This window comes from Homarus americanus, unplaced genomic scaffold (assembly GCF_018991925.1).
Source record: "Homarus americanus isolate GMGI-L3 unplaced genomic scaffold, GMGI_Hamer_2.0 scaffold31037, whole genome shotgun sequence".
Taxonomy (NCBI): domain Eukaryota; kingdom Metazoa; phylum Arthropoda; class Malacostraca; order Decapoda; family Nephropidae; genus Homarus; species Homarus americanus.
The window spans coordinates 2105850-2121622 of NW_024722227.1; the positions used below are offsets into that span (position 1 = coordinate 2105850).

General features: G+C 38.1%; 1 protein-coding gene across 1 annotated transcript in view; it reads left to right on the plus strand.

Moving 5' to 3' along the window:
* Positions 1-248: 248 nt before the first annotated feature.
* LOC121862274 (testis-expressed protein 10-like) overlaps positions 249-15773 on the plus strand; it is a 40823-nt gene continuing 25298 nt past the window's right edge. The window contains exons 1-4 of the mRNA XM_042360395.1: positions 249-485; positions 4303-4504; positions 9480-9686; positions 10583-10774. Of these exons, the coding sequence (XP_042216329.1) occupies positions 4310-4504; positions 9480-9686; positions 10583-10774 (594 nt within the window). The 5' untranslated portion in view covers positions 249-485; positions 4303-4309. The remainder of the gene's footprint in view (positions 486-4302; positions 4505-9479; positions 9687-10582; positions 10775-15773) is intronic.

Consider the following 15773-nt stretch of genomic DNA (forward strand, 5'->3'; position numbering starts at 1 on the left):
AATACCCAAATGCTCCTCACGCCTGACCACAGATGGCGAGCCATTCGGAGGCCTTAATAGAGACATGCTTAATTCATCCAATATATTTTTCTCGGGTCAGTTAACAGTTTGTGTTGGGGCGGATATAGTAATAAATAATATTGATATTGAATTTTGGTTGTTATAATGTTATTACCGCTCTTCAGCCGATCAATGGTGAAGAGGATAAAAGAAAAGAAAGAAAAGTTCGTGTCATTACACTATTGTCTGTACTCCATCTTGTTCCATCAGCGAGATATACTTGGATGGGTGACCGCCTGGCCCTAAGAACACCACAGCTGTCCTTGGTCAAATTGACTTAAATTGGTTGAATTATTATAAAGCTGTTTGTTAATAACGAAGTAGGGTGAATAAATTAAATCCGGATTTGTAGCTGTAGCTTTGAATCCGAGTTATGTCCATGAACCCCTCTGGCCAACCCTCAATCTGTAAACAAACCTCACGTGGTAAGTTGCTTATGTTATTATTTCATCACTTAATAGCTTACTAGCCGCTCGTGCTGTTAACCTTTCCTTCTTGTAACTTTCGAAAGCCTTTACAATGTAATAATAAGGGTGTAAGGTCACGCCTTAAGTCAGTTGTGAGACTGAACCAATAACTAGGGGGACACTTCTCAATACAGGAGTAAGATAATGTACATGCTGTCAGGGTAATTTACGGTAACACCTCTACCACCAGAAGGAGTTGTTCGATTTCATTCATTATGGTAAATTTGCATAAGTGCACACAACTCTGTTAGAAAGTATTTACGTGTGTTTAGATCGGTTATGACCTTCATTACCTTCGGAAATTGGCCGGTTTTTTATTTTTTTTTGGGGGGGGGGCGTTTTCCGTAAAAAATTATAGCTAAGCGAATACAAAATACAAAAAAAAATTGAAAAACAAACTGACCTGACTTAACCAAACCTAACCTAACCTAACCTAACTGACTCTCACCATATGATGGAATCAATTATTTCTTACCTTGGTATTCTTTTCTTTAAACAATCCCATTTCCTACCACTAATCTATTATCATATTTTAATAAGACGTCTAATTATAAGATCATTTTCATCTATTACATTACCGCCGGAAATGTATATTAACGGAGATAGCAAATCCAATATTTTCTCGATTTTCTTTCATTAACTTCTGCCATTTATCACCTGCCTCACCTCCAACACTGCATGTCTCCTGTGTCTCCTTCATAAATCATCATGCACATGTGTTCCCGTATACATCTCGCTGCTAATCAAAAGCCTTTTTTTTTTGCAACCAATTAAAATGATTTGGGGTTTAATTCGCAGTATTTTTGGACCAATCAACATCGATTTTCATTTTGTGTCTCTCATATTTCGAAATTCAAGTTTAGTTCCGACCATGGAATTCTGCGATGGCTGTCACTTAAAGTATATGGAGCTGATTGCGAGTTTTTGGGAAAAAAACGAAGAAACTATAGCATTTTTTTGATCGCATGGTGTTCTTCCAACCTCAGTAAAGCGTCCGAAGAGCAAGACTGAATGTAAATATTGCAAAGACCAACATATGTGGCGTTGAGTAAGAATCTCAGAATCCAACGACGAACAAGAACCAGGCCAGTAAGGTAAGAAATAGGTGATTCCATCATATGGTGAGAGTCAGTTAGGTCAGGTTAGGTTATGTTTTTCTAGTGTGTTTTGGTGTATTTTTATTCGCTTAGCGATTAATTTTTTTCGAAAAAGTCGAAAAAAATTCAATAAAAAAACCCGGCCAATTTCCGACGGAAATGAAGGTCATATTAGGTCGAAACACACACAAATACACTAGAAAAAATTATTTTTAACTTTCTAACAGATGGGGAAGTGGAAGTAAAAATTTACCCTTACCTTATTGAACGAATTACCACAATGTTGGTCTTGACGATATTTACATTCGTTCTTACTCTTAGGACACTTTACTGAGGTCGGGAGAACACCATGAGAATCGAAAAAAATGCTATAATTTCTTTGTTTTTTCCCCAAATCTCGCAATCGGCTCCATATAATTGAAGTGACTCCCATCGCAGACTTCCATGGTCGGAAATGAATTTGAATTTCAAAATATGAGACCCAAAATAAAAATCAAATTTGATTCGGCCAAAAATACCACGAATTAAACCACAAATCATTTTAATTGGTTGCCCCCCCAAAAACGCTTTTGATTGGCCGCGTGACGTGTATGGGAATGCATGCGCGTGATGATTTATGAAGGAGACACGCAGTGTGGGAGGTGAGGTAGGCGATAATGGCGGTAGATTAATGGAAGAAAATAGAGAAAGATTTGGATACGCTATCTCCGTTATTATACATTTTAGACGGTAATGTAATAGAAGAAAATTATCTAATAATTAGACGTCTTATTAGAATATGATAATAGGTTAGGGGTAGGAATGTTGTGTGCGAAAATGCAATAATACCTTCATTATTTCCACAGATGCTCTGGTAAAGGTGTAGAAGAGGGTGACCACCAGAAGTTGTTTGTTGATTTTATTGATTTTTGCTGTACAGCTCCTCCTTGACTTACGACCTACTCGACTTACTACCACCCGCACTTACGACCTGCCTAAGTTGTACCAAAATTCTGTCAAATTACGTATTTTCGAGTCCCAACGTCAGTGATTGCGCTGTGTACCGTATATCACTGCCTATAAGACTACAGGGTATATAAGACAACCCCCAAAATTTCCATTTAAAAAGTAGGTTTTTGAGCTCTATTCGCTGTATAAGACCAGTACCCCAAATGTGACACTTACCATTGGGAGCTTACTGACCCAGTAGTCCTTTACCAACCATCCCACTGACCAGTGCTGTTTACATATCCTTGGTAATTTAAAATAAGGCCAATTCACTTCAAGTAATGGCATCAAATGTTACCGGATGGTGTAATGTAAACACTAGTGACGTCACTTAAGCGTCTGTTATTTAACTGGAACTAATGTTGGTGTCGAGTAAAATTTTTCCATTTACTTGAAATGGATTTACCGATTTATTTGTTTATAGTATACTGTTATATATTAAACACACTGCAAGTATTTTCTTTAATTTATAAACTTGCTTCTCGACAAAGGAAGGCTATACCCGGTAGGTGAAATTTACCTGCTACATTTATGGTTGCATCATCATTAAGGATCAAACTCCGAATCAGATGACGTGACTTCGGCTTCTTCATTCTCAGCCTAAATTTAGCATGAAGAAAACTACCACTGTCGGTAGTTTCAAGAATTATCGCAGTCATTTACTGAATATTCTTTGTAAAAAAATAAATTTTAAATGAATTATTTATAGGAGATAAGTATTATGATCAGTAAATATACCGGTTCTAGGGCTTAAATTCCTTACTATTTTAGTAAAAATCAAGAAGTTTATACTATTCAATAATTTTACAAGTTTAATATTCAATTTTTTAGTCATTTTAACAATTATTGAACATAATTGAAGGTAAAGTGACTAGTTTAATGCGCGGCATCCAGCCTCTTAACACAGCAAACAGGAGTTAGTCTCTCTCTGTTTTCACTGGAGGTAACATCTTGCTTGAGACTCTCTTCAACTAAACGCTTTTTTTCTGTGTTTCCAAGCAAATTATTGGTCATTTTGAAATATATGTTACATATTGACAATATATAATGCAGTGCAGTGTTGATTTAAAGAAAATAATCTTGAATTACACCAGAGAGCTAAAATTTTATAGATGAAATGGCACCATGGGGTGACTTCTCTTCCACCCCAATGCCTTCTCTTCTTCCTTCTCCTCCACCCCATTCTAAATCCCATCATCATCATCATCCAGGAGCCTTCTACATACAGTACACACCTCAAAGTAAGTGAACTTTTCTACCATTTTTGTTGAATTTAGGAAATTTTCGGTGAGCTGGAACCAATTACCCAAAAACCCATTGAAACAATGGTTTCGGTTAACGAACTTTTCGGTTAACGAACGACCTTCTGGAACGGATTGAGTTCGTTAACGGAGGGGTCACTGTAATCCCATTCGGCAACAATATACTGTACTGTATTACAGTACCTGTAATGTAAACACAAGACACTAGTAAAACATTCACAACAAATGTATTTATAACATATACTGTATGTAGGAATAAAACCTAAATTACGGGTCATTTTGTAATTTTGTCTTCTGTTCAGGACAGTGTAACCAGATATTTTGTCTCAAACACGAACCGTTGGTGTATACTTATTCTTGTGGCCGACTGTACATGTCTTTTAATTTCTTTTAATTTTTACTCTAAAGAATATAAATTTTGGCTTTCAGATCTACAATGACGAAGAGTGCCAGGGCAAAAAAAAACAAAAAGGCAGATTTTGCAAAGGTGAAGCTGAAGGTGGGAAAAAAAATAAAAAAAGCTCAGAATGAAACTCGCACGGATTTCAAAGCACGGAAGATTATTTTGAAGGAGCAACTGGAAAAAAAGTCTGACCAAACTCTTCTCACCAAAAAGAAGCACAATATTAAGGTATGAAAAATCTGTTATAAGACAGTAAGGAAGTATGTTTGTAACAAAGGCATCTTGTGTATGATGAATCAGATTATCTTGTCTGATCTGTCTTAAAACACTATAGCAGGGACGGTACCTTCAGGGTTGAATTGATGTAAATCAGCAGAAAAATAAAGTAGAACATTATTTTTTATTTGATTTTCTCTTATCATTTTGATAATTTAAATAAGTTTGTGTTGCAGTTTTCTTTCCTATAATGAAGAAACAGTTGTTCAAATTAGCACCATCTTAATTTATCAATTACAGGTATTTGACCCATTGTGTCAATTAAATGGATTTTTTTTTACATCTCATGAATTATTAAAAACTTGTATTTTAAGAAGACACCCATAAAAAATTATGGTTTTTGGGTATCCAGTACTGTAGTTTGTAGACAAACAGCTCTGGTAATTGGTAATTGGTAGACTTAAAGAAAGTGGAAAATGGCCATGTGCTTTCTGTAAGAAAGGTGTTGGCAGCAACCTGGTGATATGCAGTAAGTATAGAAGGTGAGTACATAAGAGTTTGGATGACACACAGCAGGATGTTGCAGACTTTATATGTTCTGTGTGCACAGAAAACCATTTGGCCTTAGCAAGGGAGTTGCTGCCTTTGTTAACAGCAAGAGTACCTTCCTCTGCATGAAAGGGAAGATGTGATGTTGCATAGCAGTGAAACATGAGCAGCTAAAGATGATTACATAGGCAGACTTGAATGAGCTGAAATGAGAAGGGTGGGGTGGATGTGTAATGTGACACTGAAAAATAAAATTTGTGTAGAGGTTGGGTGAGATGATTTGGACATGTGGAGAGAATGGATGAGACCAATTGGGTCAAGAGATGTGTCTCATTATGGAGGGGGGGAGAGCTAGGGGCAGGCCAAGAATGACACAGGGAGAGGTTATAGGAAGTGACATTAGAGTTAAGAACTTAATAAGAGGTGACTGCAAGAGACCATGGATAACTGCCACCAAGTAATTTTGGCTAACCCATGTAAGATTGGAAAACGGCCTTAAAACATTGATGATTGTATCAACTGCTTCACCTCAACTCATGGACCATATCTGTAACTCACCCTAATATTATCTGATTTTATAGCTAGATTCTTGCCTTCTCAAAATATGCTGATAATTTCCCTGTTTCTTACCTTAACTTAACTTGTTTTATCCACTTGCTGATTACCTGCATCATCTTTCACAAGTTTCATAGCTTGACCTTTACCTTTCACTATGGTATCTGTTATTGAATGGGCCTAACCAAACTCACGACCTTCTTAATACTGTATCAACATCTTTTTTACTTCCAGGCAATTGCTTATTCCATAATGTTGTAACCTCCATTTGAAAATGGGGCAGTGCACCATCTTGCTGAAGTAAAACTTAAGCTTTGTCCTTGTCATCTAACAGCTGGGCATTAATTATGTACCTGATTGTTGAACCAGGCTTAGGGGACCCATTCCTTTGATAGCCCCTTTAATTTCTTCATCTGGGGTTAGGTAAAAAATTTATTTTTTGTTCCACCAATGATAGCTGTTTTGGAAAATTTGAAGGAAAGGATGATCTAGGTCTTCAGCAGACAACTCTTCAGTGTGGGACTCCAGCAGGTCAAGGATATCCTCTTCTCCTATGTCCTTGGAACCCATCGCCCTCCACAGTTCGTGCATGCTTAACAATCTCAGCCACTTCTGGGGGGTTGTCAAAGCCGGTGACGGAATGAACGCGGTCTTTCCACTTCTTTGCCGTGTCTTTCACCTCGTCCCAGGAACTCTTACTGTTGTTGACAGCGTGGAGGATGTTGTCGCCATGCCAGAACTCTTGAATAGATGACTTGTTGGGTCTGTCAGTAGCATCTAATAACTGAGTGAATATACGCTCGAGGTCGTACATTTTAAAAGCAGCTATGATCCCCTGATCCATAGGCTGGATCAAAGCAGTCGTGTTCGGTGGGAAGAACATCACTTTCACATTCGGGTGCATGTCGTTAAGGCTGGCAGGGTGACGAGGGGTGTTATCCAGAAGCAACAGAGCCTTGAAAGCCAGGTTGGAGCATTGGCAGTACCTTTCAACCTCCATGCAAAAACACTTCATGAACCAATCCTCAAATATTGACAAAGTCATCCACACCTTGTTAGCCTTCCAGTGCACTAGCATGGTTGAAGTGCTGGGTCCCTTGAAGTTGTGTTGATTCTGGGAGTGGTACATCATCATGGGCTTCAGCTTGAAGTCACCTTTGGTATTGCCACACAGCAGAAGGGTTAAAAAATCCTTAGCTACTTTAAAACCTGGAGCAATTTCTCTTCCTTGGAGATAAAAGTTCAGCTGGACATCTGCTTCCAAAACAAACTTGTTTCATCCATGTAGCATGTACGGTAACCTCCAGCTGTTACTGCTGCCATCAACACGGCCGGGAAAGCAGATGCAGCAGCATCTACACATGCAGCTTCACTCTTCAGCTTGAGTTAGTGGAGGTACTGGTATTTCTTGCAGTTCCTGAATCACCCCTTGCTGGCTATAAAGGGCTTGTTGTCTGAGGGGCCTGCCTCCAGTTGCTCCAGTCTTTTTTTGCAGACAGTGAAGTAGACTACTGCACAGCGGCTTTAATCTTCTCAGCATTCTTCTTGATGGTATGGATGGTTGACTAGTTCACAGAAAAATCACATCTGACAGAAGTAGAGACTGGCCTCTCTCTTGTCATTGAACAATATCTAACTTACTCTCGAGGATAAACATGGTCCTATTCTTATTTGCTGGAGTGTCCCTAGGCAGAGTGGCACTTAGAAAACGTGTAGGTGGAGCCAGGGTGACAAAAGCAGGTGAAAAAACAGAAGTTAATCCAAGCTAAGTTTTTGGTTGTAGCCTGACCAAGCACTAGCTAAACTCTGGGCCCACTCTACCCATGGACTGTAATGGACTTGACAGTTGGCCTGTGCAAAACTTTTTCACCCGTGTTCAAGCAGATAATAAATAACCTATTCTAGCAAATCCGCATTGAACAAACCAAAGTTAAGGGAGGGGGAAGTGTATAGTGTATGCATTAGTATACTGTGAACCCTCACTTTACGTGGTCAATTGAACCCACGGCGGCCCGCATAAAGTGAGAAACGCGTAAAGTGAACAACATAACATATGGGATTAATTTAATAGAGACCGGGCCGACCCCCAAACTCCACTTTTTCAGACACAATATGTACGTTGTAGTAAAAATAACTTCTTAATTTTATGATGGTCTGCACACACAATTAATAATTAAGAGAAATATCAATAATATTAGGTTTTTTAACACTTACATTAATAGAAAAGATGGCTGGGCACACGGGGATGGGGGGTTGGTTCCGAGGCAGAGGGCAGATTATTGGCCCTCACCTGTATCACTTGTATCAATTGTATCACTATCCACCACAGAGGCTTGCAGGGCCTCTTTGTCAAACCCCTCAAAGTCCATATCCTCACTATCATTATCACTATAACTGACTTGGGCCGGCTGTGGTGGGTGGCGGGTGAAGAACTCAGTAATGTTTTGATGACTGGGCGACCTTGTGCGCACCCTGCTCGCACCGCTCTCTGCGTAAAAGGGTACACACACCGCGGAAAGTGAGCATTCCGGTTTCGGCAGGGTACCGCGTAAACGTGGAAACGCGTAAAGTGAAACCGCGTAAAGCGGGGGTTTACTGTACTGTATTTTGTTTATTTACATTATATTGTACACCCGGTAAAAAACTGCCGTTACAGTTCTGTGCGAAACAAACTGAAAATTGACACTACAGAGTGTTTCAAAAAAAACCCTAAGGTATTCCTTGCATTGGTAGCCCTGGGTTCAGCCACACGTGCTCGAAACAAATGATCGGCACTCTGAAACAAGTCAGAGTTAGGGCTGCCACACTAACACAATTTGAAACTTGATGGGAACTCTATGCTTCATTTCTCCATGTCGAATACACATTGTGGGTGGTGTTGTAGCAGCCTAATATTGTGATTTATGTAATTAGTGCTACCAACATTTCCTGATATCTTACATAAAGAATGTGTAGTATGTTATATGAACTGTGGAGCTATTCAGATGTTTCAGAACAGCATGGTATATTTTCCAATATAAATAAAGAATGACATAATGTGGCATTAGCCCAAAGTGAAGTAGCAATACAAATACAGATTCAAAATTCAGTTGCAAAATAATCTTATACCTTTACTGTATCAACTACCGGGTAATTCTGCCAAACATATAATGCATTCCTATATGGCAACTCATCCACTTCCATGGTTACTGTAGTCTACGGTGTGTGGAATATTTAATATAAAATACAGTTTAACTTATCTAGTTATACTGACATTCTCCAGTCATATTGTAACAAAGTAATTCAATATTGTCAATGAAATAGCTAATTTCGGCCTACCAAATTAAGTACGAAATGTCTCGCATTCAGGCCTACCAACCCTCGCGAGAGAACGGGAGTGTTCAGTTGGAAAATCATACGACCCCACCTGTAAGGTATTTTTTTACTGAGTGTACATGTACATTGTTGTTTGCGTAAATAAATACAGCTCTGTATCTGTCTGTGCAAGTTGTGTAGTTTGTACTCTTGGAAAACTTTCCCCAGCACTTGGATACATTCCAAGAATGTGCAATTTTTTCCAGGGATAAGATTTTCATCTCAATTCCAGGAAATCTCTCATTCTGGAAGAGTTCTGCACCAATTATTCTAGTTAATGGGGATATTACTGTATTGAGTTTGTGATTGTGTGGAAATATGCATTACCTGTATACTGTAGTACTGAATAATGGATGGGGTCACAAGTTGTAACACAATAAGAAACCATAGGAAAGAAGCTTTTGCTAGTGATTACTAACTTTAAATACAGTACAGGTAGTAAGTTTTGTTTGTTGTCTCAATAAGCTAACATTTCTATCATGTGTACGTAATTTGTTTAGTAGAAGGATTTTGTTTTGATATTTTGCAGGAATTGTTGTCAAGGCTGAGTCACAGTAGTTCATATGTGCGTCAAGATGGTGTAACTGGTTTGCTAGAAATAGTGAAGAAAAATCAGAAGGCTGATTTGGAGCCTTTCTTGCCCACTATGATCCAGGGAGTGGCACCGAGCATCTTTGACACTGACACTCTCATCAGAACCTCTGCCATAAAATTCATGGATGCTCTTATTTTGAAAGTAAGTAATGATTTTGTGAAGATGTTTATTATTTAATTATGTTTATTACCTTGATGCCTTTCACTGGGCAGCTGTCATTATTGTGTATGTTGAGAATGAAAGAATGATCCATCATGTCTTATCCTCCTAAAGCAGCTGGGGCTGATCTTAACTCTTAGGAATTTCTTTTGCATTTCACATAAGGAATTAACATACCCATATGGATACTTCATGCTGTTCACTTTTTGTGTCGTGTATTGCAAAAATTGGGTATTTATTTGTGGAAATTTTCAGTCTACAGTAATATAGGTAGAGGCAGAGGTTTCCTTTACATTAAATCAAAACGCCACTTATGTGTGTATGATCCTGAGACTGTTAATACCGGCATCTTTCTGCTCACTAGAACACTTATTTCCAGTAAGTTTTAGTGACACTACAGTACAACATCCCAAACACTGAACTACCGTACTTCCTCTTCCTCTTAGTTTTTTTCTAGTCTTTCTTCCCCATCCTCTTAAATCTTTCTTCCTCTTCCTCTTAAGTTTTCTTCTTTTTTCCTCTTACTCTTATGTAAGAGGAAGAGAGATTTAAAGGAATAGGGAGAAAGTGTTGTTTGGAGCTTAGTACAGTATCTAGCATATGGAGCAGTGCTTTCCAAACAGGGATAAGACCCAGTCTTTTTATCTTAGTTTCTTTCCTTGTGGAGTTATAATAGTGGTTTAGTTTGTATTGTTAGACATTTCCAGAGAAACATGACTTGTAATAAAACATTTTATAATGCAGAATATTTCCCCATAAGAATTAATATACTGTAATTAGGTGTATATGCATTCCAACATGTACTGTACAGTAGTGCATGTCAAACTTATTTTATTCGCTGTTTATGTTTCTCATACTATTTAACCTCATACTTTCAGGTTGGTAACAGCATTGAGCCATACTTCAACATTGTGGCAACTCACTTGTCTTGTGCTATGGTACACCTCAATATTAACGTACAAGGAGATTCTCTCAAACTGATGAGAGTACTCACTAGGCACACTCCTCAACTCATCGCCCGCCATGCTGATACACTGCTGAAGAACTTTGTTAGCCTTATTTCCCGGAAGGTATGTTAATTATTTTTTAGCTTGTTTGCTCCTTCATTCTGTGAGTCATTCCATATTAATTAATCAAATGATGTACAATAACCTTCTCTAAATTTAACCAAATTTTCTCCCAATGGACAACTGTTGAACAATGTTGCACGGTGTCTGTGAGGAAGTAAAGCCGGGTGGCGAGCGATATGTTTATTGTGTAGAGACTGGAATACAACCGACACTCATAAATCATACTGGCTGGGTGTCTGCCCGTGACTGCTGGACAGTTGTCGAACTTCTTGTACGGCAGCAGAGATAGAACCTAATGATGTCAGGTATAATAAACATTATGGGATATCCCACAATTTTTTATTTTTTTTTTTATTTTTTTTCAGACTTTCATCTCTATGTACAGGTAGATCTCAAGTTACAGAAAGGGTTGCATTTCTAAAGAAATTTCCATAATATGAAAATCTATAACTCGAATAAGTTTTTTCACCAACACGGTTAAAAATTGCGATGAAAGAAATGACATGACACATAATTAATTCACTAAACTTGATTTGATTTAATTTTTTTTAAGGAAAACAATAGTTCAAACTAAGAATGATAATCATAATCATGCAGTGCAGCAATACAGTTCTAATAAGTTTAATCCAAAATAAAACGTCTTCTGCTAACAAGATACCTTGGGGGTGAGTACTGAGGGTGATGGTGAGGCAGGATGGTGGTGGATGTAGGGTTACTGGAATTTATTTTTCCCCAATTAACCCTTTGGCTGTGGTAGGTTACCCTAAGCTGAATAAAATCCTCTGGCAGTAGCCAGAATAAAATGGCAAGTGCGGGAATGGTATTTAAAGGATTAATATCCTTACGTGTGCACTAATCCCAGAATATTTATGAGAGATACATTCTAGGAGTGACTGCTAATCTAAAAATCCTCGAATATCATTACAGGAATACCTCGCTATTCGCAACCCAGCTTATCCGGAATTTATATTTTAACACCCTTATTTGATATTCACAACCCATACCCCACTTTTTTGCAAAGAAAAATTACTGTACTGTAAGGACCTGCTTGGTTTAGAAATTGATTAAGTTCACTGGGACCGTTCACATGTAGCTCACACAGGAGACAATCACCCATGCCTATGTATCTGTCCTTCTAAACCCTGACATGAAAAAACGTTCTGAGCACATTAGAATTCTTGTGTAGCACTGGATCCAGGAAGAAAACTCAGGCTACGATTGCAAGTTTATTTGTGTGGCGAGGAGAACCGTCCTCAAGAGCACGGCGAGAGTGAGTGACTGTTCCGAGGCCACCCACGAGCGTATATATACCGGTTGACTGAATGAAGCTGTCTCGGCTCAAGTCTCGAACCAAGTTCAGCCACTTCAGCCAACCGACTCAACAACTGTTACAACAACAAAACAACTAGTTTACAATTTCATGAGCATATACAAAAATGTATTTAGGCATTTGTTCAGTTACATTTACATTAAAAAAACATGATTGTGTAATACCTATGGATAACAGTTTAAATACAAGTAGAGAATACAATAAATGAAAATTGGTATCATATCTCAAGGCATATATCTGAATAGAGAACATTGTGTAGTTATTCTTGAGTCGCTACACTTCATATGGTAATAGTAAATGTTTGTTTAAATGTTTATAAGTACCTGTACTCATTTGCAAACATTGTAGTTGTAGTCATTTTGTTGCGTTATATGGAGTGTACCTGTATGTATATAAAAAAATATGTTGCTACAGGAGAACGTCGATTTAAAGCAATTCAATTTAAGATTATTGATTTAAAGCGACACCCACAATTAAGGACACTGTTTTAATTTAAAGCTAATCTTCCTATTTTGCGCCAGTCAATCTGGCACATCTTATTTTAAAATTCACTCCTAATGTTTCTCTGGGCAGGCTACACTGTCCTAAGGCCAAAGCTGTACTGTACATGTACTCAAAATAATGTACTAAATGATTACTAATTTTTTTTTCTAGTGCAAACTATAGCATGTTTATATTCAAACTAATCACTATCTTATAAGAATTCCAGCAATATAAATTATATTCTCCCCAGTCACTTCTGTGACATTTTATAACAAAAAACAAAAACTCAATCTAAAGGACATAAATAAACAAATAAATATTTCACTAGACCTTCGGCGCCAACTGTCAAACATGTCACTGTCACAGTCACCCACCCCCCCCCCCTCTTCCCAGCCAGGGTTTGGTGGCTATAGGCTTACAGTATTTATCTTATATAATATCACAGACTAAAGTTAGGAGAATATATAATTTGCATTGCTAGAATCCTTGCAAGACAGCGAATAATTTGAATATAAACGTCATATATTTTGCACAGGAGATAAAAATTTTAGCCCTTGTACGTGTACTGTAGTTTCCACAAATATATACAGCTCTGTATCTGTCCACTGTCTGACGGTAGTTAAGCCTATGTAGCAACGATGCACCGTGTCAGATGCATAGTTTAGACATGAAAATATTCACCAATGCCCAGAAAAATTCCTTAAGATGTGTGAATTTTTCTGGGGATAAGAGAATTCGTCTCTATACAGTATCCAGAAATATCTCAAACCCAGAAATGCTCTGCACCAATTGTTCTGGCTAAAGGGGATATTACTGTACAGTGCACAGTATTGTACTGTATTGAGAGTGGTTAACTAAACTAAAAATTAATTACATATGCCGTAGTGTTTTAATTATCATAACTCAAGGTATTTTGACTGTGGGAATGTTGATATCTTTAGTATCTCAAGACTTTGATCTGAACCTCATCAAAAAATCAAATCCAGCAAAAACAAAACATCTCAAAATGTACTGTATACACTGGTCTTCAGCTTGTGATGTACGTAGGCCAAATGGTGATATGGTGATACAAGATGGCCGGCCTTTGTCTTCTACCATCTACTGTAGCAGGTGTTGCTAACTGCCACTCTCCTCTCTCTCCATGAAGGAGGGATTATATGCACTGTATATAATACATACACATGAGCCTACAGTAGGCATACATGGTCCACTGTGCTATGTTCAGTACTGTACAGTCACAGTCAAAAGTAATCATCCACTCCACTTCTTAACCCTTTTGCTTGGTCGGGTCATTTCTGCATGGTAAGTCATGTGGGGTGGAGAGGGGGAATGGTCAACTTGGAGGAGGGCTGTCTGTTGGTGGGGGGAGAGGTGTGGAAAGGTGATATGCAATGCAAGTTCATTAGAGTGGGAGGGGATTGAAGAAAGCAGGGAAATTAATGAAAGAAGGAAGAGACGAAAGGATGTAAGTTTTTTCACTATACAGTATTACCCCGCTTTACACGTTTTTTTTTTACGCGTTTCCACGTTTACGCGGTACCCTGCCAGACCCGGAATGCTCACTTTACGCGGTGCATGTACTCTTTTAAGCCGAGAGCGGCGCGGGCAGGGTGCGCACAAGGTCTCCCAGTCATCAAAACATTACCGAGTTCTTCACCCGCCACCCACCACAGCCGGCCCAAGTCAGTGATAGTGATAGTGAGGATATGGACTTATATGGACTTTGAGGGGTTTGACAAAGAGGCCCTGCAAGCCTCTGTGGTGGATAGTGATACAATTGATACAGGTGAGGGCCAATAATCAGCCCTCTGCCTCGGAACCAATCCCCCATCCCCGTGTGCCCAGCCATCTTTTCTACTAATGTAAGTGTTAAAAAACCTAATATTATTGATATTTCATTTAATTATTAATTGTGTGTGCATACCATCATAAAATTAAGAAGTTATTTTTACTGCAACGTAGGTATTGTGTCTGAAAAAGTGGAGTTTGGGGGTCGGCCCGGTCTCTATTTTAATTAATCCCATATGTTATGTTGTTCACTTTACGCGTTTCTCACTTTACTCGGGCCGCCGTGGGTTCAATTGACCGCGTAAAGTGAGGGTTCACTGTATTGTCTTAGGTTAACATGCTTGAAAGAGTAATAGATGAAGACTCGTATTTCTTGATTATTTTAATGTGTCATCCATTTTTTTATGTACAGTATAATTTTTTCATGTTATTGTTAATGCTTTAACCCTTTGGATGCGACATGCGGGTAAACCCGCCCAAAATATTATATTAATTAAATGCGACAAGCGGGGATATCCCACGGCCTTGAAAAAACTTCCCCAAATGAGACGACATGCGGACATATTATGTATTGAGGTATAGGAGTATTTCCTGAATGCAATATAGCTTATTTTTGTACTATTTTGTTTGATATTATCTGAATATGTAATACATATCTAAATTTGCTGTTTAGTAACCAAATTGATTAAATTTATTTGCCATATACCAGACATTGATTTATACCAATTTCCTGCATTTTTGGGTATAAATGTCATTTTTTCTCTAAAATTTGCACACATATGTGAATTTTTGTTCCAGATTTGGAAAATATACTAAAAGTTCTCTAGGAAAAACATATAGAAAATGTGATTATATGAAATTCATTTTTGGCAGGATAATTGACACTTTTCAGGAACCGGCGCGAAATTTAATTACGCACCTAAAGGGTTAAACAAAGATATTTATATATAGTACTATATAATAACGTTGATAAGAGGAGAAATATTGAATAAGAGGGTGGAAATCACATTTATTTTTAATATTTACCATTACAGGTCATACTGAATCTCGATAGCCCATCCAATGTCTTCCTCGCCTGTCAGTCGTGGTCTCCCCGGCCTAAAATTATATCCCGTAATTTATATGAATTAAGAGTTCAAATATATTTTGTTTATATTGCACAACCAAAATTAGTAATTTTAATATATCAAATGAGAGCAAACAATCAAAGCTACTCATGGCAGTCACTTTTCTAAGTTTCCTGACTCTCCCAGCAGGTTAACCAACGTCCTTGCAATTTCTAACCCGTTGTACCCAGCCACGCACAAACTGATAATATGCCCTTGCCTTGCCTGTCGATGTTCTTTCGCGTCTATCCTGGGCTTGGTGTGGAGTAGTGGTCAAACACTATTGCCATGT